A 27,565-nucleotide genomic window follows, 5' to 3' on the forward strand; every position below is an offset into this window, starting at 1 on the left:
GAGAAGCCTCGGAGAAAACATAATTATCTGATTGCTTCTCCTGTGTTTTGCTGCTTTAGAATGCGGTTGGAGACTGTTTATCCAACATGGGAATTGTTTTTAATGACCAATCACTGTCCAGCTGTTTCAGGACTCTGAGGAGTCATGAGTTTTCATTAGTACCTTGTTAAGCCTTCTGTAAGTATCCTTTCTCTACTCTTTAGTGTAGTTTCATCATAGCATTCTATAATATAATATCATATCATATCATATCATATCATCATATCATATCATATCATATCATATCATATCATATCATATCATGATAAATTAACCTTCTAAGAACATGAAGTCAGATTCATCATTTCCTTCTTGCCACAGGGGACCCCCCCACACATGATGTGGTGTCCTCTCCTTTGGAACTGCCAGTCTCCATCATGCACAGAAATGGGACTGAAGAGCTTCTCTCATCTCAGCCATATTTCAGGGACATGGGTTTTATAATGGAAAACTTTCATATCCTCCCTGGCCTCTCAGGGGCCTTGTTTCACTTACTCTCCTGTGGCTTTTTGCATCATCCTTTTTTCTCCTTCTTCCCTCCATCCTTCCCTCTATCAAGAATCTCTCTTCTAAGTGAAAACCACCCAGCCAAACTATTACTACTCTCAAGCATTCCTTGCAGCTGAACAAATGTAGCCATGATATGTTATGGAAAATCCTTTCCTTAGGATTTTTCCTCCTGAGAAGCTGACAGGCCTCAGGAACAAAATGTAAACATTGATTATCTGCTGCTGTGAAATTCAACAGGTGGATCTGTGATTGGTCTTAGGTGGTTGTTTCTAATTAATGGCCAATCACAGCCAGCTGGCTAGGACTCTCTGAGAGTCAGGAGCTTTTGTTATCATTCCATTCTCTGCTTTCCTTGCTAGCCTTCTGATGAAATCCTTTCTTCTATTCTTTTAGTATAGTTTTAATATAATATATATCATAAAATAATAAATTAAGCCTTCTGAAACATGGAGTCAACATTCTCATCTCTTCACTCTTCCTGGGACCCCTGTGAACACCACCCCAAATCTACATTTCCATTTTCTAAATATGTACAACTCAGAGTGCAACTGAGTTGATCCTTCAGCAACGTGAGATGCTGCTTTTTCACAAACCTTCTGCAGGCACACGGCGAAGGCTAAACCCAGTGAAGGAGGAGCAAGGTGAGTCTGTGAGATCAGAGATGAAGAGATGAAGTCTCAGAACTTTAGCTGCTCAGAGTGACCCCGAGATATGTTAGAAAGTCTCTTCCCCCAGCCCAGCAGTCAAAGGAGTCAGAGCTCTTCATTTCTCAGTCTCAAGGTTGTTTATTGTATCTTATCTATAAAATTCTTTCTCCTGTCCAGACAAGATCTGCTCAGCAGGACAGACAGAGGCACTCTGCCTGCCCCTGGGGTGGTGTTATGTCTTTATACTAAAAGCTACATGTACAATGTTTACAATTACTTTCCAATACCTATCATCTATGTTAGGCAGTGAGCTTCTACTCTAAACCAATCTAAAAGTGCCACCATCACAGCAGAAGATGGAGGACAAGAAGAAGGAGAAAGGCTGGACATGCCCAGATTCCTCCATCTTGCCTCCTGAATTCTCATTCTAAAAACCCCAAAAATCTATTTTTCACCCCATGATAAATTCACTGTCATTCTACTTAAACTGCTGTGGCTTGCAGGTCTTCATCTGAGGTTGGTAATTTGCTCCATGGGTCATAACCATCAAAACCACAGGGGCACCTTGGGCTCTGTGCCAGGGTCTCTGAGCCCCCTGGCAGGGGTCCTGGCAGTCCAGGAGAGCCAGAGGGATATCCTGAATTCTGACCATGAAGAGATGAAGAGATGAAGCCCTGGGGCTGCTGCTCCCTGCCTTCCCCAGCTCTTGGTGCTCAGCGCCCTCACTTTTGGCAGAGGATGAGTGAGTGCTCACAGGGCTCCTTTGCTAAGGGTTTATGGCAAGCTTTGCAGATCCCACAGTGCTGCCTGGTGTTTTTCAGCTAATTAAAGAGCGTGCTGAATTTTTATCTGCCCCTTTGCGTAGCCATGCCATCCAGGGCCACCCGATACCCCTGTGCAGGTTGGGTTACACGGCTGCGGCCCCGATGCCGCGCGCAGCGGCCGGCTGGAAACCCTCCCCGAGCAGAGAGGCTCAGAAAACTCTGAGCTTGATAATGAAGGAGGAAAACAGCTTTGCTTTTAACTATGACTTCCCAGGAAGAGGTGAGTGAAGATTTGGGAGCATGTGACAGCCTCTGGATAAGCGAAATGTTGGTGTTTGGCTTGCATGTAATTTGGTTCACAGTGATGTTTTGTTTCCTGATGGGCAAATTTTGCACCAGCTAGATGGCTTTTTTGGTTTTAATATTTAACAATCATGCTGGCAGATTCTCTACAAAGTTTAATTTATGTTCAATGAAATGTAGGTGAAATTTTGCCAAATGAAAGAAATAGATGAAATGAAAGAAATAATGAAATAAACATTTATTGCTGAATGGTGAAAAAATACTCCAGGGTATTTTCCATTATAAATATAACGCCACATATAAAACATGGATTCTTTGCCTAAAATGTGTCACTGTAAGCATTTTCTTGGACTGACTCTGCAAACATGCTGCTTTTGCAGCTTACCAGCTCCACTGTCTTTAACAAACCTGGACCTATTTCACATCACTCAGAGATCAAAAATCTCATTCGTTTTGCCATTGTTCAGAACCACAGTCAGAAATTAGCATTTTGAATCTATTTGCCCCAAATTCTCGTGTAGCTAACTTTTTTTTCCCCCCTGTATAGTAAGCCATCAAAAGTTTACTGGAGTAAAATTGCCCTGAACGAGGATCCTGTCAGGTGCTGTGCTGCTGTCCTATGCATTTTAGTCTTTCTCTTGTTTTCTATTGCAATTATAGCGCAGGGGATGGAATCACAGCCCTAATGTGAGTTATTAAAAATAGCTCCGGTGCTTTGACAAATCTAAACAAAAATTAACCTGAGTCTGTGGAAGGGGCTAACAGCGGGCCTGTTAGCTAAAGGAGCGAGAAGTAAGAAAAAGAAGCTGAACCAAGGAGATTGAGATAAGAAAGATAAGAGCATTCTGCAACTGGAGGGGAAACAACTGGAAAGTGTATCAGCCATTTTCACTAATAAAGTGTTGCCAACTGTTGCCAACGGTTGCAAACGGTTGAAAACGGTGCTAACGGTTGACAACTGTTCGCAACCGTTGGCAACACTTTATTAGCGAAAATGGCTGATACACTTTCCAGTTGTTTCCCCTCCAGTTGCAGAATGCTCTTATCTTTCTTCTCTCGATCTCCTTGGTTCAGCTTCTTCTTCTTACTTCTCGCTCCTTTAGCTAACAGGCCCGCTGTTAGCCCCTTCCACAATTACATGAGTCGTTTGCTGGTAAATTAATTATAATTGCTTCTCTCATGAAAATTAGGTACAATGTATTGTTAGTGTCCAGCTCTGAGGTCCCCAGCACAGGAAGGACATGGACCTTGCTGGAGTGAACCCAGAGGAGGCCAGAAAGATTCTCAGAGGGCTGGAGCACCTCTGCTGTGAGGAGAGGCTGAAAGAGTTGGTGTTGCTCATCCTGGAGAAGAGAAGGCTCCAGACAGATCTTCTTGTGGCCTTCCAGTACTCAAAGGGGGCTGCAAGAAGGTTTAGATGAGATGTTAGGAAGAAATTCTTCACTGTGAGTATGGTGAGGCCCTGGAAACAGGGTGTCCAGAGAATTTCTGGGTGCCCCTGGGTCCCTGGAAGGGACCAAGGCCAGGTTGGGCAGGGCCTGGAGCAGCCTGAGATAATGGAAGGTGTCCCTGCCCATGGCAGAGGATGGACGAACTTTAAGGTCTTTACAGCCCAAACTATTCTGTGACTCTGTGACAACATTGTAATGATTATTTTCTTTCTTTTCTTCTTTTTTTTCTTCTCCTGTTGAGCCAGGTTCAAGAGACAAATCCCACTACTGGAAGTCTTGAAGTCATCTCCGTTACAGAAGATGAACCGCCAGTACCGCAAATTCAGTTTACCTTCAAAAGATTCTTCTTCATACCACAAGCAAGAGTGGACCCAAGTGCAGATGGATCTGGTAGGGACAATCCAGAGCCCTCTGACCTTTGCAATCCCAGTGGCCAAGCTGTGCTTGCCCACCCAGAGCAAGCAATCACACTGAGGAGGAAGAAACACGAGCTCCCAGCCCCAGGTGTGAGGTTTGCCAGCTCAGTGATGTGATGACATCTTGTGTCCATTGCACACACAGGCATTTTTCACAGCCAGATTGTTCACACAGAAGGAAACATTTCCCCTCTCTTTCCAGACACATTTTAAATGATTTGTTGAAATTTTGCCAGCCTGGAAATTGGTCCATTAAAAAACCTGAATATAGAATGCAGCAGCCCTGGAGGATTAGCATGTCTGTTTGCTGCTTCCCATTGGTTTCAAAATAACGACGGGTTCCAACAGAGACAGGCTGAGCTTCCAGAATGAAAATAGAGCAATTTAATTTTCCAGTCCATTAGCTGCTACAGCTGTCTAAGATTTTTGGCATACCAGACACCAACTCCATTGCCAAAACCAGTTACTCAGCTGCTCCTGAGAGTCTCAGGAAGCTGGGATTTACCTAGAGAATCTCTAAACCCTTGGAGACACTCCTTATCCTTGACTGATTGTATCTGCCAATCTCAATTATAAAGCCTGAGGAATGGGGAAATGAAGAGCTGTAAGAACTAAAATTAAAGACAAGGTTCTGTCAGTTCCTGTGTGCACCCATGACCCTGTTGTGTTTGCTATTTCCCCACAGCTTGCCCTTTGTATATCAGAATGCATTTGAGACAAGTGAATCACTCATTATTTTCAGCAGAATCTCTTGTTATCTTCCAGACTGGCAATATCACTAAGCAGAGGTCAGCTCTGGAGGTCAGTGGTTGGTAAACAGATCCAGCTCATGAAATGTATTCTGCAATAACTACTAATGTATATTTAAACTCTAGATGCAGCTTTTTGTACTTGAGAACTCAAGACTCAGCCTTGAGCCATCACTCAGTCCTCTTCTTGCATCTATAGCAAAACTTTGAACAAATCACTTTTTCACAGTTTTTGAGACTAGGTAGAGGATCCTACTTTTTTTTTTTTTTTTTTTCGCAAATTTCGCTTTCAATAATTTTCAGTTAACCTTGCTCCAAGTCCAAAGGGCCAGTGAATTTCCTCCTTCTTGTCTTGAACTTCTATTTATAAGCTGCGCAGACAGAAGAGGTCTGGTTTTCATTTTTACCCCAGGACTCAAGTTTTCAGCAGAGGTGCTCATATGCTTGAAAAGCTCCCAGTGTGAGGTAGCCCATGAAAATGAGAATTTGGGGCTCACATTGCTGATGGCATTGAGGACAGGCCAGGTACTCTGCAGGGGCACAACTCAGACCCTCCCAAGGCAAATGCTCAAGGGATGTCTGAGAGCAGCAGCCCCAAAGCTCTTGGAACCTTCTCATTATTCCCTGAAAGAGCAAATCTAAATCCCTTCAGGTGAGGGCAGCTCATGAAGCATACCCAGGAGCTGGTGATGACATCTAGTTTAATGTTGGATAAATTTTTGATTGCCAGCTCAGCTGGTTTAACCTCACAGAAGCTTTCTCTCTGTCTGTTTTCCAGGAGATATTGAACCACCTTCAATGTGCCATGCTCTTGTCTCCCTAAAATACTTCCCATATATCTGTGGTTTATTCCTTGCAGTAATCCTAGCAGTTGCCTTTGGCCTGGGTGGTGAGTACTATTAGTTATTTATTAAGTTCTCACTTAGCCATTCAAATGCTTAATTTTTCATGAGCCTTTTACTGAGAATGGAATTAAAGCTACTGTGGCTTTTTTGTGGAAGTAAAAAATCTTGTTGAGGTGATGGCTTTAAATTTTATTTACATGTAGGGATAAAATAGGTCTGGCACTCCTGGGAAGATTGGTGTAGTATTTACAACACTGGGGAAGCTGCAGCTTCAGGAGACCTTTCTCCAGTAAAATTTTATCAGCTCCCTTCAGGCAATGAGCTGAGTTTAGAAAATGGGGATAAAAAGGCTCCTGTGGGTAGCCCACACCATGTTTTTGTCTTGTAATTCACTTCTCCAAGTTTGCTTCCAAAGAATTAAAGAACATTCCCCTATCAAAACCAACTTCTACAAAGAAATAGAAAATGCAGAATGAGTTTAGTTGTGGCTGGGAAGTGTGACCTGCCCAGGTGCAGGGCTTGTTGTGTCTCCACACCTGGAATAAGGAGCAGCTTGTGGGAGGCTGAGGCATCCCCCTGGGGAGAGAAATCACTGGATGTGTTTTCCAAGGGTCTCCCTAATTCCCTGCTCAGGGTCTGAGGCCCTAGGCAGGAACTCACCCTCGAATGAAACTTAAACTGTGCAGAGGGAGCTGGGAGGGAGGCAGCACACACAGCAGGGCTGACTCCTCCTACGAGTCATTACTAATAAATGAATTTTAGCAACACCACGCAGCAACCTCCAGGCTGGATTTCAAAAGTTCCTGGAGTACAGATGTCAGAACCCAGGAAATCCCTCTGGCTGCCCTGGAGGGCTCGAGCCCCTGCCCAGGGGGCTCAGAGACCTTGGCACAGGGCCCAAGGTGCCCCTGTGCCTTTGATTTAGCCCTTGGAAAAAACAATTACCAACCTTTATATGAAGAATTACAAGCCACAAAAGTTTAAGTAGAATGACAGTGAATGTATCATGGGGTGAAAAATAGATTTTTTTTGGTTTTTAGAATGGGGGTTCAGGGGGCAAGATGGAGGAATCAGCATGTCCAGCCTTTCTCCTTCTTCTTCTTGGCCTCCATCTTCTGCTGTGATGGTGGCACTTTTAGATTGGTTTAGAGTAGAAGCTCACTGTCTAACATAGATGATAGATATTGGAAAGTAATTGTAAATATTGTACACGTAGTTTTTAGTATAAAAAGATAACAGCACCCCAGGGGCAGGCAGAGTGCCTCTGTCGGTCCTGCTGAGCAGATCTTGTCTGGACAGGAGAAAGAATTTTATAGATAAGGAACAATAAACAACCTTGAGACTGAGAAATGAAGAGCTCTGACTCCTTCTTTGAGTGCCAGGCTGGGAAAAGAGACTTTCTAACACATCTTGGGGTCACTCTGAGCAGCTAGAGATCCAAGATACAGGATCTGGCTTTTCCTTAGCAAGACTGAAATCTGGACAGATAATGGAATGCAGAAGTGTTAAATTAAAACACTTTTAATTGCCCTGTGTTCTTTCTAATTGCCCTGTGTTTTAATTGCCCTGTGTTCTTTTTTCCTTTCAGTCCAGTACAACTGCATTGGGAAGTTTCGCTGTCGCTCATCCTTTAAGTGTATCCAGAAATCAGCCAGGTGCAATGGTGTCTTCAACTGTAAAGAAGGCGAGGATGAGTACAGATGTGGTAATTTAATTTTGATTGTAAATCCCTCCTACCTCCTCCTGTAGAACTGGCAAGTTATCAAGGAATGCCTGTTGTAAAGGGTTTGGGTGAGACAAGAAAGACAGAGACCAATGGAATATCTAAATCACCACTTCAGAGGAACAATCTCTCTGAGGTACTGATTTACAGTTTGTGAAAAACCAAACTGCTTTTTAGATAAATGTGATGATTGCTGAATATTGTTACTGCCATTTTTGATAATTCTCTCCATTAAAAGCCCAGATGCTTTTTGACTGCTCACATTTCCTCTGCCTGAAAGGCGTAACCCCACTGCCTTATGAATGAATACAGAATACACTGAATTCACTGGCACACCATTGTGTTGTGTCAGTTTTGAAAGATGCAAAATCCTGGTATTATCTTAAAGGATGTGGGAATGGGAGAAATCAGCCTTTTGTGCATTTGGTGCTGCAGAATTTGCTGCGTCATCTGTGAAGTGTGTAACTTATTTCTGAGTTTCTCTCTGTGGTGGTTTTGGGAATCACAGGGATGTTTTAAATGGTACTTCCCTGTCCTGTACTATGAAAGGTTACTGTGGTGTTCACAGCCCCTGGAGGGAAAGGATTCTAATTGTAATAAACAGAATAACTGTGTTTTAGCTCAGTGCACTTGTAATCCTGGCTCCTGTACCTACAGCTAAGAAGGCAGCACAGCTTTCCCTCTGTAGGAATGACAAGAACCACAAGGTTTTGGCCCCACCTAACCCTCTACAATGTGCTCAGCATTTGGAGAGTTTTCCCCAGGAAGGCTCAAGATGTCAGAGGAGCCAGGAAAAGCCTGTCTGCTTTTCCTGTCTTCCTCTGCAATTCCATAACACTGGAATCTGGGCACATGTGGGAAAGCCCACATGCATGGCCTCCCTTCTCCCTCACAGATGTGCCCTTTCCCAGGTCCAGGACAGCTGGGCACACTTGCATCCACCTCTCTGGCACAGGAGCTGCTCACCACCTTCATCCCTTATCCTGACCATGGTTTTCCTCAGGGCAAAGCACCTGCAGCTCCAGCTCAGTGCAATCAGCAAGACTTGCTTAAAGCTCACTGCAGGGCCAGGCAGCCTCCACCTCCTCCTGTATTAGAGCTGGCATTCCCATCAGCAAAGACTTTTCCCCCTAGCTGTCCCAGTTCAGACTACCTTATTTCCCTTCTTTAATGGAAGGGGGGAAAAAATAAAAACCACAGAAAAATTCTGTCAAAGAATCCAAATGATGCAAAAGATGAGTAGTGGCTCGGTGAGCCAGAAAGCACAGCGGTGTCGTGTGCCCGTTGTGTGCCTGATGTTCATCTCCACAGCTCACTGAGGCTTTTCTTGTCCTGAATCCCAAAGTCAGGCTGAGTGGGAAGAGGGCAGTGCTGCAGGTGTTCGCCCTGGGCTCCTGGCGCACCGTCTGCTCCGACGACTGGAGGGCAGAGTATGGCAACAGCACCTGCAAGCACCTGGGCTTCTCAAGGTAGGGACACCACTGCCAGCAGCTTCATCTGGCATTTTGAACAAGCTCTGAGGTTTCTAATGAAACCTTGTGTTGGTTTGTGCCTTAAAAATGACTTAACAATCCACCTTTGTGAGTCACATGGTTGAGGAGATTTGAGATGATGTACTTGTAGATGGCAAATAACTTTTATTACTGCTATAAATCCTGCAGGATGGCTAAAGAGAATGGCTTGGCTAAATCTTCCCTGTGAGATGCAGGTGCCCAAATCCTGTTTCTCACTCGAGTGGCCTGTCAGAGAGGCACTAATGTTTGTGGAGATACACAAAACTCTACAACTTTGTGAAGGTTGTAAAGCCGGTATCTTTATTACAGCACTGGACACATGTGGGTATCATTCTCTTAAAATGACATGCATACTTCTGGAGACTTCAGGTCTCTTTTTATCCTCTTCTCAAATACATGTGAATACAATTTCACAATAAATTCATACATATTAATTTTTACGAATTTCATGTGACATTTGCGGCTAGTTCTTCTTTATCAGAAAGCAATTCTTAGGTTGACCTGCTCTCACAGCAGTTTCTGTCTCTCTCTATCACTTTCTGTCTCCCCCCCCCTTATCTCTGTCTTTCACTGAAACAGTTTCTCTGAGCCTAGGCTTTTTGCAATCAGGCTAAATAGCTATGTTTGCAAACTACAGATTTAACTCAAAGATGTACATTTCACCTGAACCAAAATGGATTTCTACTCTGGAGAACTTCCACTTTGTCTCACTAAGAACATATGAACATTTTCCACTTCTTTTACTTCCCCTATAGGTAAATTGTGTACACAATTCATGTCATGACATCTGATGGGCTTTAAGGTCCACCTCATAATTGGAGAAGAACATGGCAAGGCAGTTCTTGCTGGCTTGATCCCATTCCTGAAAAAGCACCATTTCTTTCACAAACTTTCATAAAACTGAAAAAGATTTGAAGTCCTGATTTGGCATGATGCTCTGTTATTGCTTACCATGGCATCATTCTGATTTATGCTATGTTAGCAGTATAAATCTTCTTTGAATAAATTCTTGTTGCCTTTAGGATAAAATACATCTCAATTTTTCAACAAAGAAGAGAAGAAAAAATTTAAAATTATTCATCCTCCCTGCTGCAAAACATAACTCTAGAAAAAGGAGACAATGAGCTTGTAAGGGGCTCAGGAAATGTGCCAGCCACTTACAATGAAAAGCTTCATTGTAATATTACAATTAAAATCTATTTTCTCTGCCAGTTAAATACATCTCAGCACATGTGGCTTCCACGTATGATTATGTCAAAAATACATGCACGTGGTAAGGAGCATAGGGGGAGGAAATAATTACTTTTATCGAATGCCAGGATCTGATTATTGTGGTTTTCATTAGCAGAACTGGTGAATTATTTAAGCAGATTGCTGCAGTGCTGTCTGGGCAAGCTGTGTTTATGGTTTATTTGCAGTTATGTGAGTTCAGGTTACCTGCCCGTGGATGCAGTTGAGAAACAGTTCCAAAGACATTTCGTGTCCCTCGGCCACTGGCTCTCAGCTGATCAAGTGACATCCCTGCACAATGCCACCAACCTCAGGTATGCCTCAGCTGCTTCTGGAAGGCACCAAGCAATAGAAGGGGAATTATTGATAGTTTGGGATTGTTGCTGTTTTTTCAGGCATGTAGCACTTTGTAAGTGTTTGGTGGTGTTACACATGCTAGACTGAGGTTCAGCTTGCTGGAATATAAACTAAGAGTCTGATCCAGGACTCATTAAAATCAGCAAAGGCTTTCAAATGAGCTGTTTAAAATGACTGTTTGTCCCATGATGCCATTTTCACAAATGGATAGGCACCAGGCGCTTCTGTTTTTCCATTATGAAGCAGTTTGTTTCAGTTTGCAGATCCTTACATGTTTCCCAGTGGGTTTATGAACCCTTTATGCTCCATTTACTCCTCCTGACAAATGCTGGTTTTTTTAGTTACCTTCCAGTGAGAAGGGAGCAATGAATACAAGGAGACTTCAGATCTTCCCTGGTGGAAGAGTGAAGCCCTCCTCAGTAGGGCAGCATGTGGTCCTGATGGTGGCCAAGCTCCCAACTTCAGAATTCCAGTTAAAAGCCCTGATTAGATTGGATGAATTCATGCCTTTGTACCTCTTTCAATATATGAGTTACTTATTTTTGTGTGCACAGGAAAATTACATAATATTGCAAAAACCCAATATATTTGTGAATTGGGACTAATGATGCATTGTCTTCTCATCTCAGGGAGGAATGCACTTCTGGCAATGTGATCATCTTAAAGTGTTTGGGTAAGAATCACAAAAAAAATGAAAATAAAAGCAGAAACCATCCTTCTTTATCCACTGCATGGCAAGAGTTGGGAGAAGCTCTGTACTCAGGGCATGCTATACTATCAGCTTATCACACCAAAGAACAATTGTACTTTTTATGTAAAATTTGAAAGAATTTCAGAAAGTGAAAACAGGCTGAGAGGGCAGATTGGGAGCATCACATAGCAGGAGCATTTCAGTGAGAATCTCAGTAGGAAGTGTGTATTTAAGGACTGTGTGTTGAGTCCATGGACTCACATTCTAATTCCAAATCTTTGGCATCTTGGCAGGAAAAGGGAAATTCTGCCTTAATGGAATTTTCATCCCACACCGCTCCATGCCACCTAGTTCTCACATTGGGACACAAAAAAAATCAAAATACAAAAGCAAAATCACCATGATGGGAGAGGAAATGCTTGAGCCTGCCTGTGTGGGACCTTGAGGATGAAGGAGAGCAGAGCAGGGGGGTACTACAGTTCAGCTGTGTGGTGTTTGCTGGGTTTCCAGGACAAAGGAGGAATTGAGAATCTGACCCCATGTTCTTAGAAGGCTAATTCATAGTTTTATGTTTATATTATATTGTATTATGTTATACTATATTATATTATACTAAAACTATACTAAAGAATAGAGAAAGAATACAGACAGAAGGCTTAACAAGAATGATTATGAAAAACTCATGACTGACTCCTCAGAGTCTGACGCAGCTGATGGTGATTGGTCATTAAGTAAAAACAATTCACAGGAAACCAATCAAACAATGACCAGTTGGGAAAAAATGTCCAGACCACATTCCAAAGCAGCAAAACACAGGAGTAGCAAGCGAGATAATATTGTTTCTTCTCTGAGGTTTCTCATCTTCCCAGGAGAAGAAATCCTGGTGAAGGGTTTTTTCAGAAAATATGACAGTGCCACAGCTGAGCACTGCACCTGCAGGGAAGGGAGAGACACAGAGACCCCACAAACCCCAGACCATGAGTGACCTGCAGGGATGGAAGGGAAGAGGAGAAACCCTTGGGATGTGGCCATGGGGATGGGGTGGGGATGCTCCAGCTGCAGACACCTCCCACCCTCAGCAAGGCTGGGATGAAGTTTAATAAGTCTAAGTGCTGAGTTCAACATTTTGGCCACAAAAATCCCCTACAATGTTACAAGCTGGGGACGGCGTGTCTGGACAGTGTTCAGGTGGAAATGGACCTGGGGGTGCTGGTCGACAGCCACTTGAATATGAATGAGCCAGCAGTGTGCCTTGGTGGCCAAGAAGGCCAATGGCATCCTGGCCTGCATTGGGAACTGTGTGGCCAGCAGGAGCTGGGAGCTCATCCTTCCCCTGCACTGGGCACTGGTGAGACCACACCTCAAGTGCTGTGTCCAGTTCTGGCCCCTCAGTTTGGGAAGGATTTCCAGATGCTTGAGCATGTCCGGAGGAGGCAACAAGGCTGGTGAGGGGCTTGCAACACAAGCCCCGTGAGGAACGTTTGAAGGAGCTGGGGCTGTTTAGGCTGGAGAAGAGGAGGCTCAGAGGTGACCTTGTTGCTGCCTACACCTTCCTGAAGGGAGGCTGCAGACAGGTGGGGTCGGTCTCTTCTGTCACTATAGGACATGAAAGAACACAAGCTCACACTGCTGTTCTCAAGGTGAAGAAAATATTGGAGTTTTATTTCTGACTCCAACATTTAAGGTTTTCCAAAAGTGACAGCGGATTGGAGGGTGACAGTGCCACCTCTCCAATGACACTGGTCAACTCAACAGTCCATCAACTTTCTCCTCCATAAAGGAATGCAAGACAATGAGTTATTTACAGAAAGTGTGTGAGAAAGATCACTACAAGAATGTCAACATCAGAAGGCTTAGAAAATCTTAAAAAAACAGGGTGACACTCTTCCACCAGGCAGCAACTGACAGAACCAGAGGACACAGTCTCAAGCTACATTAGGGAAGTTATAGGTTGGATATTAAGAAAAAAATTTTTCACCAAAAGAATAATAGAGTACTGGAATGCTCTTCCCAGGGAGGTGAACCACCATCTCTGGCCATGGCACTTGGTGCTATGGTCTGGTTGAGGTGATAGGGCATAGGTTGGACTCGATGATCTCAGAGGTCTCTTCCAACCTCATTATTCTGTGATTCTGAGATTCTGAGAGGGGCTGAATGTGACCCAAGCCAGGGCTGTGTTTCCTCTCTGCACTGTTTCCTTTGCTCCCTGGCAGCGTGTGGCACTCGGGCCAGCTACGGGCCGCGCATCGTGGGAGGCAACGCGTCGTCACCGCGGCAGTGGCCGTGGCAGGTCAGCCTGCAGTTCCAGGGCCACCACCTGTGCGGGGGCTCCGTCATCACCCCCATCTGGATCCTCACAGCCGCCCACTGCGTCTACGAGTGAGTGCCCAAACCCCCTGCCCAAACCCCCTGCCCAAACCCCCTGCTCGGGGGACACTCGGCCTGCTCTTCAAAATAACCCGCAGGAGACGCTGCCTCATCCGTGGGTGATGCCATGGGGGTTTGTCTTTTATTGTTTTCATGTGTTTGTAATCCTCTAATTCTTCAGTGTGCAGCTCTAGCCTCTATTAGTGGAATATTAAGTATTTACTATTAGTGTTAATACTAATGTTAATATTAGCTGCTGCTTTCCCATTTTGGTCAGATAACACAATTCCTGTCCAGGCCTGGAGATCAAGGACACCTCACTGTCTTGAGCCCCAAGAAATGTAAACAGAAGTGAGGTGGGGGAGAGCAAACTTGGGGTAAATTACTTCATTACCTGAAGTTGTAATTGGAATATTAATCCCTGTGAGAAATGGTACTCACTTCCAAAATTTTAAAAGCTTTATTAAAACCATATCAAAAATACAACAGAAATTAAATAGAGAAAATATTACGGGGCAAGGAGCACAGGATTTTTCCCACCCGTGCTCATCTACACAATGGAGGTTTTGCCTTTTAACCCTTTAGCCCCTCCCAAAGTTCTGTCCATTGACTCCTTCTTTGCTGTCCAGTGGTGGAGTTTGCTTGCTCAAATCTTGATTGGAGGTCAGATGTTGCTATAGTAACAAGCCGACCCTCCCAAATGTCCCAAACCCAGGCCACCCCATAATAACAACACAAGGGGGGTAAAACAAAACTATACATCTATAAAACCTCTCTGAACTGAAAAGGCAAATACATGATATTTGCCTTTTAATTGTGGAAGTCAACCATCACATTACTCATCTATCACACTCCCAATGTGCAAATGGACGAAACTCACAAAAGTGTGAAAACTGTGACCCATTGTCCATTTTGGGTGTAGCCCCTTGGAGGGCTTTGTCTGCCCTAAATGCCCTAACCTGAAGGCCCTTCAATAAATGCTTTTTATTCCCTAATTCTATCTGACATCTGTTTTAAGGTAGTCCCCAAAAGGCATCATAATATTTAAGCTGTTCCTCTCTTTTTGCATGAGTCTTTATTGAAAAAAGCTTCCCCAAGGAGTGATCTAAACCCAGGATCCCAGTTTCCAGATGTTCTGGCCACTCCCAGCTCCCTGGGAAACATTTTAAAACAAGATTTAAGTTCTAGATTTTAGGTATCCCAACCTGCAATTTCTGTTAATTGCACGTACAGAATTTGTATTTGGCTTCTCTGATCCACTGGAGCTCCAAAATAAATTACAGGATTCTTTTCAAGTTAACAGGATCAATCAGTGATTATTAGTCAATTGTGCTGTGCTTTGTGCCCTTTGCCACTTACCCACTGCTCCTTTCTATGCAGCTGAAGAGGTCTTCAGGTGGGAAATAGATGCTAAATACAGAGTTATTTAAACTCTGTGTAATTACAAACATATTTATAATGAGCTGCCTGGTTTTGCAGTCCTGTTTGATGCTAATAGTGCAGGAGCACCTCTTGCTCTTACAAACTCCTGACCACTTTCACTAAAGACATTTAGACAGCTAAAATGGGATTTTTCTGCCCGCTATTTAAGCATCTACAACATGGATGTCTTTTTCTGAGTAAGTTCTTGTAGGATGGTTTTATACCCGGTAGAGAGAAGAGATGGATAGACAAACCCCACTCTTAGTTCCTTTTTAGAGCCTTGTGTTGTCATAAAAATAATTACTTGGGAATGCAGCATTTTTCAACCTTTGTCCTTGACTTTGTCACCCCATCCCAGGTGGTTGTGGTGTGTTTGAAGGGTGATGGGGATGGAGGTGGCAACACATCCCCCATCCCTGGAGCCTTTTCCCAGGGGAGTGAGGCCAAAAGCAGAGGAGCTGCTCTTGCTGGAGGCTGAAGGATGTGCCAGCTCATGAACTGGGGCAGAAACACCTTCCAGAAGGGAAGCTTCACCTTGAAAGCGCCTTGACACAGGGGCTGCTGAGCTCTGGCTGAGTGCAGGTGTGCCAGGCAGCAGCTGTGGGGTGTCACAAGAGCACACACAGCCGGGCTGATGGAAAACTCTCAGATATTTCTAGTAAGATCCATATAATTGCCCTGATAATTGCCAGTGACTCAGTGTCTTACTAAGATTAGTCACCCAGTGTCTTACTAAGATTAGTTTTACATTTTAAAAAATTAGATGCAAAACATGGCCATTATTAATAGAGAGGTAAGCCAGCATAGCAGACTGGAGTTATTTGCCTGTTATATTTATAAGCTATGGGGACAATTAGAGAAACCTGAGGGTTTTCCTGGAGGTCTGACCTTCTCTTCTACCTCTTTGTTCCAGCCTGTACCTGCCGAGCTCCTGGAGTGTCCAGGTTGGTTTTGTGACCCAGCAGGACACCCAGGCTCACCCACACTCAGTGGAAAAAATCATTTACCATCGGAATTACAAACCCAAGACCATGGGGAATGACATAGCACTGATGAAACTGGCAGCACCTCTTGCTCTCAATGGTAATTTATCTCTGTGAGCTTTCACTTGGCTTTTCCACCTCCCCAGCTAAAGCATCCCTGTCCACACAGCACCAGCAGAAACCCCCCAGCCTCAGTGTGAGCATCTCCTCTGTGCTCCATGTCCAGGCATGGACAGCAACAACGTGCTGCAAAATGTTCCCAGTGTGCTCTGGTATTGATTTACTGCAGCCATTTATTAACAGGCAAACATTAACTTTATTCTTTCCAAATATTCTTCCTATCTAAAATAAACACCCTGCCTCATTCTGGTGGAGGTCACAGAGATTTTTATCATGTCCTTTCCATGAGTGCTGGGGGATCCAGAAGTGTCCAAAGCTGAAAATCAAGCTTGAATTTCAAAGAGAAGAGAAGGCAATTGGAATATAATGATTTAAATGAAAACTACTTTTATTTTCTTGATTTGATGCCACCTGCAGTTGATACAATGAGTTGAAATAATATGTAATAATATTATATGAATTGAAATACCTTCCAATACCTCCTAATCACTGTGAGCTGGCTGCAAAGGGGAGCTGGTGCTGTTTGACACATCTAGGCCGTCATTTTCTAAATCAATTCTCTTGTAATGGTTTAAAATTTCACTTATAATGAAAATTAATCTTGATTTTGTTCTGTTTTATCTCTCATATTTCTGCTGATTTCTTCTGCTAATGAATAGCTCTAGGAATAAGGAATATTAAGGGTTATTTAGGGAATAAGGAATAGTAGGAGCGAATAGTAAGGAATAGTAGTGGCTCTGCACCTGAGCACAATCCCACTGTGCCAAGCTGGGATCACTGCACTCTGCAGAACAGAACCCTTGGGATCTGCCCAGTTATATTTTGTATTTTCCCTCCCTTTTCTCAGCACGCCTTTGTCCCTGCAAGCATCAAGCTCCGATTTTATCCCATAGAATTCCACGTCCCAGAGCACAGAGGCACCAAAACTCTGTGAGCTGACGGGTGGGAAGCAAAGAATCCAAGAATATTTTTACCCTCTCAGGGATGTGCACACCCAGCTCCTTGTCTCAACCCAGCAGCCCCAGGACCTCTGATCTGCCCTTCTTTTTGCTCATTCTTCAATTTATTGACCTGCTGATTCCTCCTTGTGTTGCTTCACACCCAAAACTCACTGGGGCTACTGTGGGTGTTGTCTCAAGCCCTCAGTGTTGCCCACAAGACAAAAAAACCTCAGAAAACTGCCAGGCTATTTATGTGGGGAGTGGGTGGTGTTCATCACAAGTTCATTGCAAGCCAAATCTTTAAGCATTTCTGAGACATTTAAACTTTTTTTGCTAAATTTTGATTCTCTTCTCTCTCCCTCTTTTTTTTTTCTTTTTTTTCTTTTTTCATAAATAGGTCACATTGAACCGATCTGTCTGCCTAATTTTGGTGAACATTTCCCAGCAGGGAAAATGTGTTGGGTATCAGGATGGGGAGCAACTGTGGAAGGAGGTATTTTAAATTGCCTGCTGATGATTTCACTACATGTACACATCTTACATGCAGTGAATACAGGATTTGGTTGGGGCACTGTTTAACACTAAATTTTCTGGAATATCTGGAGGGGGAAAGAAGACGTTACTAAATTTTATGCACAAACTGTACTGCAAAAGTGTTGTGCAAATTCTTATCACAAGGAATGGATGGGCATCCTCTGAAACAGTTGAAAATCACACATATAAAATGTGCCCAGTGTTGTACTCAGCCTCAGTCAAACAGGCTGGGCCCTTTAAAACTCCAAGCATAAGAAACACAGCATGAATGCAAGAATTAACCATCCCTTTTTTTTAGAGAAAGGATATGTTTATTTTAAGGCAGGCTGGGTGATGTAGAAATTGGATAAAACAAAATCAAAAAGAAAAGGGATTTTTTTTCCCCATGACTCATGGGTCATGTTAATCAATAATAAGAACTGAACCACCTTCACGTGAAAATGGGTGAATTGTCACCCATTAATTGTTTTTTATCACTCTTCATTCATGTCACTGAACGTGTTCCTGTTCAGAGAACAAGAACAGAACATTACCTAACCCACAGATAACAGCCAAAGGTGGGGAGAAAATGAAAGCAAGGTTTGCCACATAAAAAAAAACAGCCTTAAATTGACAATAGGCAGTGTGCAAATACTCCCATTTGTAGAAAGGATCTGTTCAGGCTGTGAATGAAATAAAATAACTATTTATAAAGTAAATCAGATGTTTGCAGATGATTTGTTGACTAACAGAACAGGTGATAAACTCAGAACAGGTTTTGGCACCAGTATTGAACGCAATGTGCAACAAGCTTTTTGGTTTATTAGTGTCATTAATTGTCTAGTTTGAGGTGGAAATACATAATGTCCAGATTTTATTGTTATTTTATACACTGTGATAATCCCCATCTCTGCAGAGTGGATAATTGCTGTGTTCTGTAAATGATGAGACACCAAGTTGCCTTACATTTCCATTTAACCATGTTTCTTTCATCCTTCCTTGCCAATTCTTTGTATATAAAACATTCTCTGTTTATAAATGGAGATTATTTTCAAGGACAGGAAGTTTTTACTGTTTTTTATCTTTTTTTTTTTTTTAACAGGTGACACGTCTGACACCATGAATTATGCAGGTGTTCCTCTGATTTCCAATGCAATTTGCAATCACAGAGATGTCTATGGTGGGATCATAACTTCTTCAATGCTTTGTGCCGGTTTCCTGAAGGGAGGGGTGGACACCTGCCAGGTATGGAAGTTTCCAAACTGCAACTGTGCTCATTGGAAATGGAAAAACATGAGTGATAAGTTATCAGAAGGCACTCCCAGGCTTTTCTTGGGCAAACATTTGGGTTTGTGCCATTTATTCTGCTCACCACAATTATCAATCACTGACCGTGTGCATTCACACGCTACAATTTCCTTTTTATACTTCTTCTCTGGACCTTATCTGATACTTCTGAAGCCAAATTTGCTTAAGACATATTTCGCTGCATGTGCTGCAGCACGGTGCCATCCTTTCTCTGCCTTGGCTGTGACCCCTGCTCTGCACTGAATTGCACTTCCCTGCACTGTGAGCAGCCCCAGAGACCTGCAAGGTGCAGAAAGCCCATGGAGAAAAGCAGCCAGATAGGGCTGGGGAGAAATTCCTAGTGGAAGATGTCCCTGTTCCAAGCAGGAGGCTTGGATCTACTTCAATGTCCTTTCCAATCCAAACCTGTCTATGATTCTGTGAACTTCGTGTTTCCAGATTTGCTCCATCCCAATCACACAGGGGACAAAAAAAAGCAAAGGCAGAGGGTGCCTAGATGTGCATTTCATCTCTTTTTTGCACACAACACCCTCAAAAAGGCATTTGGAACCAGAAGAGCTGCCCAAAGGCAGCGTGCTCAGCACACAGCTCCACATGACAGCAGGAGCCCTGCTCACCAGTGGGAATGCTTGTTCCAAATTCCCTTTTTTCCAGTTCTTGTGCTGGCTCTGATTCTTGTAGGGCAGGAAACTGCCCCAGCAAAGAAGAAATGGGAAGTTTCCAGTACTTAGATGTGAGTCCATTGAGCTGAATCTGTGTAGCAAAGTGCCTGGGAAGGGTTGGAAAAGCAGGCAGGAGCAGGCAGGGGAGGAAGTCAGATGTGAGCTTGGTGTTGCAACCTTGGGCTAAGCTCAGCTCAATAGCCAGGAGCCAAGGAAAGAAAAGTATGGTCTCCTACATGTCTCAAAAGTCTCCAAGCTCTGCTGTAATGTGCTTTTCCCAGGATCCCCAACAAAGCAGAAACAAGAGGTTTTGAATTACTGTCTGTCTCTCCCCTACCTCCCCAAACAGACAATTCCCTCCTTTTCTGGGACACTGACATTTGTCTTAACTCTTTTTTTCCCTCAGGGAGACAGTGGGGGCCCTTTAGCATGTGAAGATATGAGTGTCTGGAAGCTGGTGGGCACCACCAGCTTTGGAGTGGGCTGTGCAGAGAAGAACAAGCCAGGGGTCTACAGCAGAACCACCTCCTTCCTGGACTGGATTCACGAGCAGATGGAGGTCTGGGCTTGCTCTAGTTGTCACCTCTGCTTGTCACTTTGTGCCACACAGGGGGATTTGGTCTGTATTTGTCAGAGCTGAGCTGTGTTGTATGCACATTGAAATTGGAGGGGGTGTTTGGGGCTGGGGTGGAGCAGGGTGCTGGGGTTTGGTGAGGGGCTGGGGTAGAGAGGAGAGGACAACACATCCACAGGGGTGGGAATCACAGGGAAAGGGGGCTGGAGCAGGACAGGGAGCAGGAAGGAGTGGAAGGGCTGAGTTAGGAGATGGGGGCAAGGAAAAAGATCCTTGGGGAATGTAGTGTGTACAGTTCTGGTGGCCCCAAAATAGGAAGGGCATGGGAATGTTGGAGCAAGTCCAGAGAAGGGACACAACACTGATAGGAGGACTGGAGCACCGCACAAAGAGGCTGGGAAAGCTGTGCCTGTTCAGCCTTGGGAAGAGAAGGTTGTGTGGAGACCTCAGAGCACCTTGCAGAGTCTGAAGGGGCTGCAGGGAAGCTGGAGAAGGACTCTTTGTCAGGAGTTGCAGTGACAGGACAAGGAGTGATGGGTATGAACAGAAAGAGGGGAAATTGAGGTTAGACAGGAAGAAATTCTTAACTGTGAGGGTGGTGAGGCCCTGAGGTAATGGATGTCCCATCCCTGGCAGTGTCCAAGGCCAGGTTGGATAAGGCCTGGAGCAGCCTGGATGGCAGGAGAGCTTGGGATGAGCTGATTTTAGAGGTGCCTTCCAACCCTTAACATTCTGTGATTCTGTTACTTGGTTTGAAGCCCTGGGGCTGCCACAAAGGAGCCTGGGGAGTGGAAGCTGAGTGGGCCAAAGAAGGAACACGGTGTAGGCTGGAAGGAGAGCAGAGACAGGGAAGTGAGGGGACACTGCAGCCACCTTCAGCTGACCCAAGGGTGGCCCAGTGACAGGAGAGCAGCTCTGCTGCTGCCAGCACCTCCCCAGGGCTGCAGAGAGGAGCTGGGTTCAGTCAGCTGAGCTCACACAGGCACTGTGTGTGCTCCTGCCGGTACTCCAGGCAGGGCTGCATTGCCTGGGCAGGGTCATCCAGAGCTATTTCAGGGATCCCAGGCTGTCCTGCCAGGCTTACAGGTGTTCCTGCAGAAGGCAAGGATCTGCAGCTCACCCTGGGTTGTATCCCCATCCCCATGGGGATGGCTCAGGTCGTACCAAGTGCACTCAGACATTTCAAGTGGCACTAGACAGGGTGTGGTATTTTCTGAGAAATGATGAATCTGACTCCATGCTCTTAGAAGGCTAATTTATTATTTTATGTTACTATATTAGATTAAGGAGTACTATACTAAACTGTACTAAAGAATACAGAAAGGATACAGACAGAAGGCTAAAAGATAATAATGAAAACTCGTGACTTCAGAGTCGGACACAGCTTGGCTGTCATTGGCTGTGACCGTGTTCACAGGGGTCTGAGGATGAGAGAACAGATGAGGATCTGACTCCATGTTTCAGAAGGCTGATTTATTATTTTATGATATATGTTATATTAAAACTATACTAAAAGAACAGAAGAAAGGATTTCATCAGAAGGCTAGCTAAGAATAGAAAAAGAAAGAATGATAACAAAGGCTTGTATCTCGGACTCTCTGTCCTAGCCAGCTGGGCTGTGATTGGCCATTAATTAGAAACAACCAACATGGGCCAATCACAGATGCACCTGTTGCATTCACAGCAGCAGATAATCATTGTTTACATTTTGTTCCTGAGGCCTCCCAGCTTCTCAGGAGGAAAAATCCTAAAGAAGAATCCTAAAGAAAATATTTTTCATAAAAGGTGTCTGTGACAATTGGCCAATAAGTAAAAACAATTCACATGTTGGATAAACAATCTCCAGCCACATTCCAAAGCAGCAAAACACAGGAGAAGCTAATCAGATAATTATTGTTTTCCTTTTTCTCTGAGGCTTTTCAGCTTCCCAGGAGAGAAATCCTGGGCAAGGGGATTTTTCCAGAAAATATGACAGTGACAGACCGGGAAAGTGGAAGGCAGGAGAACACTCCTCCAGTGCCCTGGGAGGGTTCTGGACAGGCAGAGAGCTGTGCACAGGCTTTTCATGGTGATTTTCCTGTCTTTGTGACAAAGCCACGGAGTGTGCATCCCTTTGTGCTGCAGCCTTGCCCTGGCAGACAGAGCTGCTGCTCCCACACCCAGCCTGGGGGGATGACATGGGAATAATGCAGGGATAGCAATGGTGCCATTCCAGCAGCAGCAACCCAGCAATGCAGGCACCTGCTGAAACCACCCCACTTCCTCCTCAAACCAAGCTGCCAACACCAAACATTCACAGACAAGCAAATGCCCAAAATAAGGTGATGTGTGCAATTTCAGCTCAGCCCACCTCTGAGTGCTGGATGACACACACTGTTTTCACAACTTGTATTGCACATGATGATTTGTGCTACCACAAGCCTATCTGTAACTCAAAGAAAACAGGAAACCAGAATAATTCTGAGTCTTCAAAACCTGTAATATGTGATTTTATTCCCCCTGAATATATCACTGTGATTTATTTGCATACACAAACATTTCAGATTAAGAGCTCATATCACATGAAATCAAGATCTCCATTATAAAGCAATCAAAGGAGAAAAGAAGTACAGAAAAATCTTTGTTGAGCCAAGTGCTGAAATATTGGAATTTTTCAGAGGGACATCCTTCAGATGCAAGTTTATCCCCTTTGAAAGGATTTTCAGGTGCAGCATGGAAACTCAGACACTTTTTAATGGACTCTGAAGCAAAACTAAAGAAATTAGAACTAGTGTGCCTTTGGAAGTGGGGCCAAGGGAATGGCTTGTACCTGGCACAACTGTACCAGGGCACAGCCCAGATCAAACTGGAGCAGAGAAGCTTTGAGGTGACCTAATTGCAGCCTTCCAGTGCCTGAAAGATGGAGAGAGACTTTGACAAGGTGCAATGGCTTCAAACCAACAGAGAGAAGGTTTAAATTAGATATTAGGAATAAATTCTTCCTTGTGAGGGTGGGCAGGCCCTGGCACAGGGTGCCCAGAGCAGCTGTGGCTGCCCCTGGATCCCTGGCAGTGCCCAAAGCCAGGTTGGACACTGGGGCTTGGAGCAGCCTGGGACAGTGGGAGGTGTCCCTGCCATGGCAGGGGGTTTGGAATGGGATGATCTTTAACGTCACTTCCCACCCAAGCCATTCCATGTTTCTATGATTCCATGGGCAGGACCAGCTCCAGCAGCCCCTCAGTCCCCTTGGAGACCTGAATGCAGTGGGAAAACCCTTCCAGAGCTCAATGAGTGCCAACACCAGCATTTAGAAATGATGCATCAATGTTTTTCTTTCCCCCAGAGAGAAGAGCTGCAGACCTGAGGGAGTGGCTCCGCCCTGGGCTCCTGAAAACCCACAGCACACTCCAGCCCTGCAGAAGGACCCAGCCCACTCTTGTGGTCACCTGCTCTGAGCTCTGGACCTTCACAGAGCACCTTTCCCCGTTTCTTTTTGTTACTGGCAACTGCACATGATGCAAACTGTTGCACATTCAGCCTGGTTTGGGTGCAAGAGGCAGATGGATGATCAGCATGTGTGTTTACTGTCAGCTACAGATTTTACACAGAGAGAAAAAGCTAAGATTGATAACCCTGAATGCTGTCACAATAAAGTTTTGCAGAAAAAGACTAGAATAACTATAGATCAGGTTGCTCACTGTTATTTTAGTACTTACCTTCCAAGAACCAGACTACAAAAATATCTTTTTTCCTGAAAGCATTCCTGTAGGTCCACAAGAGGTCTGTGCTCTGTTGCACAGGCAGCAGCAGCTTCCTTTGGATCCAAAAGCAAACAGGGAGCAGAAGGTTGGCACATTTGACAAGTATGTTCAACTCTTAGAAAAAAGAATCTCTGAAGTCAAATGTTTTATCATGTTGCTGTGAACAAAGTTCATAAAAATCAAATTCTTCTGTGTTTTCCTGCAGTAAACATGAAATGAGCAACTTGACTGGAAAGTTCTGAGATTACTGAATTTAAATGGAAGAGGAGTTTCTTTATGCCCTCTTTCCCTCCTTTTCTCTGCTAATGGGACAATACAGATCCCATACCCTCAGTGCCTCTTGGTGACATCAGTGTGTGGATGGACTGATGCCAGCCAGACAAAAGACAAAATATCTGAAATGCTGCTGTGGTTTCCTGATTTCCATTTTAACACAACAGTCTCAGCTATTTTTAGGCTGGAAAATGCCTGATTGTTTGACACTTGCCCTTTGTAAAACTCCCAGGGTGAAATTTATCCATTTCAGAATTGATCGCTGGGGATGGCTTGGGCTGAATAATGCATAATATTGTCAGAGCTTTCCAATATCAGCCAAAATTGATCTTATCATCTGACCAGGTGATGGTGATCTGCTTGAGATGTGGTTTTGGAAGCAGTCTGTGTGCTTCTTAATCAGTATTTGCATCACCACTGCTGCAAGAAAGCGCCAGCAGAATCAAAACTGGATGTTTGCTGCAATGTCAAAGCTGAAAGAAAACAGCAAACCCACATGGACTGCCGGCCTCCACCTTGATATCACAGGATGCTGCTCCAAAACCTTTCACCCTGACTGAAGAAACTGCAGTGCAATGGAAATGCAGTGCACTTCCCAAACCTGCATGTTGTTAAAAAGAAGAGGGAATCGTTATTGCAAAGCTGACACCAAAACTGGAATTAATTTCAACTGACAGAAGCATGACAGAACTACAACAAAGTATGTTGAACCCTTATGTAGCTGAGACATTTTCAGAAGAGTTTTAATGTTTATTGCTTGTTATCATGACATTTTCACAGCCCAAAATGGCTGATATTTTAGTATTATCAGCAGTCTGGTGATGAGGGTGCTGCTCTTGGAGCTGACAGTGTCGTTATTTCATATTTCTGATGGGGGCCCTGAAAATTCCTTTTGAACTCTTCTGTTTCTATAAAAAGGCTGTATGATATGTATCCATTGTGGTTTGCTTTTGTATTAAAGAGAAATCCAGTGTAAAATGTGGAAAGCTACTGAAATCTTCCCAACCAGAAGCCACACTGACCCCCCGATCAATGACAATTACTTATGGGTAGACCCAGCCCAGTGAGCCTGCAAATCTTCCCTCATTCTTCCTTCTGATTTCTGCTAGACCCCTTGCAGTGCTGTCTTAATAAAGCACTGGCAGGATGTAGAATCACAGAATCATGGAATGGTTTGGTTTCTAAGGGACCTTACATCATCCAGCTCCAACCCCCTTGCCACATAAAAGAGTCTCTCCCAATAATTGGATTTTCCTCCCCCTCCATATGCCATTAACATTCATGCCAGAGGCTTTAAAATAAATATAATCACAATATTAACATATTTCTTAATATTAAGCTAAGTGAATATACCCTGGGGGTTTGAGGCGTTTGCTGTGGGAGGTGTTTTGTATGGACATGGGCATTGTGTTTTATTCAGTGGTGTGGGACTGATGAACTGGTTATCAGTATCACAGATGGAATGAACTGATGCACAGAGAGTAACTTTCCAAACAGTTTTTAAGGCAGGTCACCAAACTTTTCCTTTTCCTCGGCATTTCTTCTCTTCATTCAACAAAAACCATTTTCAACACCACACATGCAGGTCCAGAGGGCTGCCAAAGCAGGTGGGGCTGGAGGCAGCTCTGGTTTAAGCAATCCTGATTAGGGGTTTCATGGTAAACACCTTGGGAGTGTTTAACACCTTTCTATTAGGGGAGTGTCTATTTGCCACATTATTAAAGAGGCTGATGAAACAGCTCTGCTTTGGGAACTCTGGTGTGACACTGGGTTAAATTATAACCACAGTGTCCCTTAGAAATACCTGCTTGTGGGCACAGCCTTGCAGCAACATGCCACGGACTGTCAGGAAATAAATCCAATGTTCTCCACATGGCGCACTTTGTGAGATATGTCCAGCACATGCAGAAAAATTCCTTTGCCATTCATCCTCTGCTCCTGTCACCATGACAGTTTAGCCAGGAAATTGAGACAAAGCTGGGAAGTTTGGATGAACCACATGTGATTTTTATTCAATATGAACTTTCCCCAGGGATTCTGAGAAATATCACATGGATAAACTCTCCTTTGGCCAATCCAAAATATTTTTTCCACTTGTGATGTACGAATAAGCAGGAAATTTCTGGAAAGTGTCAGAGAGAAGCATAAAAATGAGAGCCTAAGTTTGGTGTCTCAGGAAGGCAAAGTGCCTTCTGAGGAGTGATGTGGTGTTTTTTGGGGTTCCTCATGGCAGGAGGAAAGATAAATCTGACTCTATGTTTTTAGAAGGATATTATATTATATTACATTATGGAATGCAATACTAAAACTATATTAAAGAATAGAGAAAGGATCTTACAGAAGGCTTAACAAGATAATAATGAAAAATTTGTGACTGTCCAGAGCCTTGACACAGCTGGCTGTGATTGGCCATTAAGTTAAAACAATTCACATGAAACCAATCAAACAACAACCAGTTAGTAAACAATGTCTAAACTACATTCTAAAGCAGCAAAACACAGGAGAAGCAATCAGATAATTATTGTTTTCATTTTTCTCTGAGGCTTCTCAGCTTCCCAGGAGAAGAAATCCTGGAGAAGGGATTTTTCAAAAAATATGACATGACAGTGACAGGGTGACATGCATTTAACTTGCATTTGAGATGCTTTTAGCACATCCTGCACTGGGTACATCCCAGCACAGATCCCCCACACTGGGGATCTGCCCAGCTCTGCTAGGGCAAGATTCAAGTCTGTAAATGCAAATTTAAGAACTGCACATTAAGCTTAAAAAAAAAAAAATATTAGATCTGGCTCTTCACTTCTTTGAGTGCCTCCAATACCCAAACAAAGCAGGTTAAAGCTTTCCCTCCAAGGGCTGCACTGTGCATCCTGCTCCAAGCCTGGCTGGATCCCTGAAAGCTGTACACACATCCAGCATCTCTGAGATAGCAGCACTGGTTTAAAACCCACAGGCCAAACCTATTCCCTCCAACAAAAAGCTCTGTGAGAAGCAGTATCAGAGCTGCGGGCACCAAGAGCCCCAGATTACATAAAGCACAGTAAGAAAGGAGCTTACCTGGTGTGTTTGCCTTTAGGGAAGGTACAAGGAAGTGTTTCTTATCTGGACTGCAAGAGCACATTTGATCATTGCCTCTAATCTCTCTTTTGATGTGTTTAACGCCAGCAGAGGCTTCCAAGTTTGTTTTGTTGCTTTTGTCACGCTTTGTTTTCTTGCTGGTGAAGCTCTAGCCCCAGCAGAGGACAGCAGGTTGTGGCTCCAGCATTGACACCAGGTGTATGAGTAAGTTTTTGAGTAGTTTGCATCATTTTTGGCAAGGGAGAGGCAAAAAAGGCAACCAATCTTTTGGGCTGTCAGAATACAACCAGACCAGTATTTCCTGATCAAAAGAAAACTGACTCCATCACCCATTCATTTCCCTGA

General features: G+C 44.0%; 1 protein-coding gene across 1 annotated transcript; it reads left to right on the forward strand.

Annotated features, from left to right (window-relative positions):
• The first annotated feature begins 2,222 nt into the window (after positions 1-2,222).
• TMPRSS3 (transmembrane serine protease 3) lies at positions 2,223-23,472 on the forward strand. The gene is made up of 13 exons (XM_059466438.1): positions 2,223-2,240; positions 3,960-4,104; positions 5,658-5,768; positions 7,313-7,429; positions 8,793-8,916; positions 10,380-10,505; positions 11,178-11,221; positions 13,453-13,618; positions 15,942-16,111; positions 17,470-17,565; positions 18,688-18,830; positions 19,962-20,114; positions 23,452-23,472. The coding sequence occupies exons 1-13, from the start codon at positions 2,223-2,225 to the stop codon at positions 23,470-23,472; spliced, it is 1,434 nt and encodes a 477-aa protein (XP_059322421.1).
• Positions 23,473-27,565: the final 4,093 nt, after the last annotated feature.

This window comes from Ammospiza nelsoni, chromosome 2 (assembly GCF_027579445.1).
Source record: "Ammospiza nelsoni isolate bAmmNel1 chromosome 2, bAmmNel1.pri, whole genome shotgun sequence".
Classification (NCBI taxonomy): domain Eukaryota; kingdom Metazoa; phylum Chordata; class Aves; order Passeriformes; family Passerellidae; genus Ammospiza; species Ammospiza nelsoni.

Coding starts and splice junctions, on each gene's coding strand:
- TMPRSS3 (XM_059466438.1), top strand. Junction 10,506..11,177: donor CACAATGCCACCAACCTCAG/GTATGCCTCAGC, acceptor TTCTCATCTCAG/GGAGGAATGCACTTCTGGCA. Junction 13,619..15,941: donor GCCGCCCACTGCGTCTACGA/GTGAGTGCCCAA, acceptor TCTTTGTTCCAG/CCTGTACCTGCCGAGCTCCT.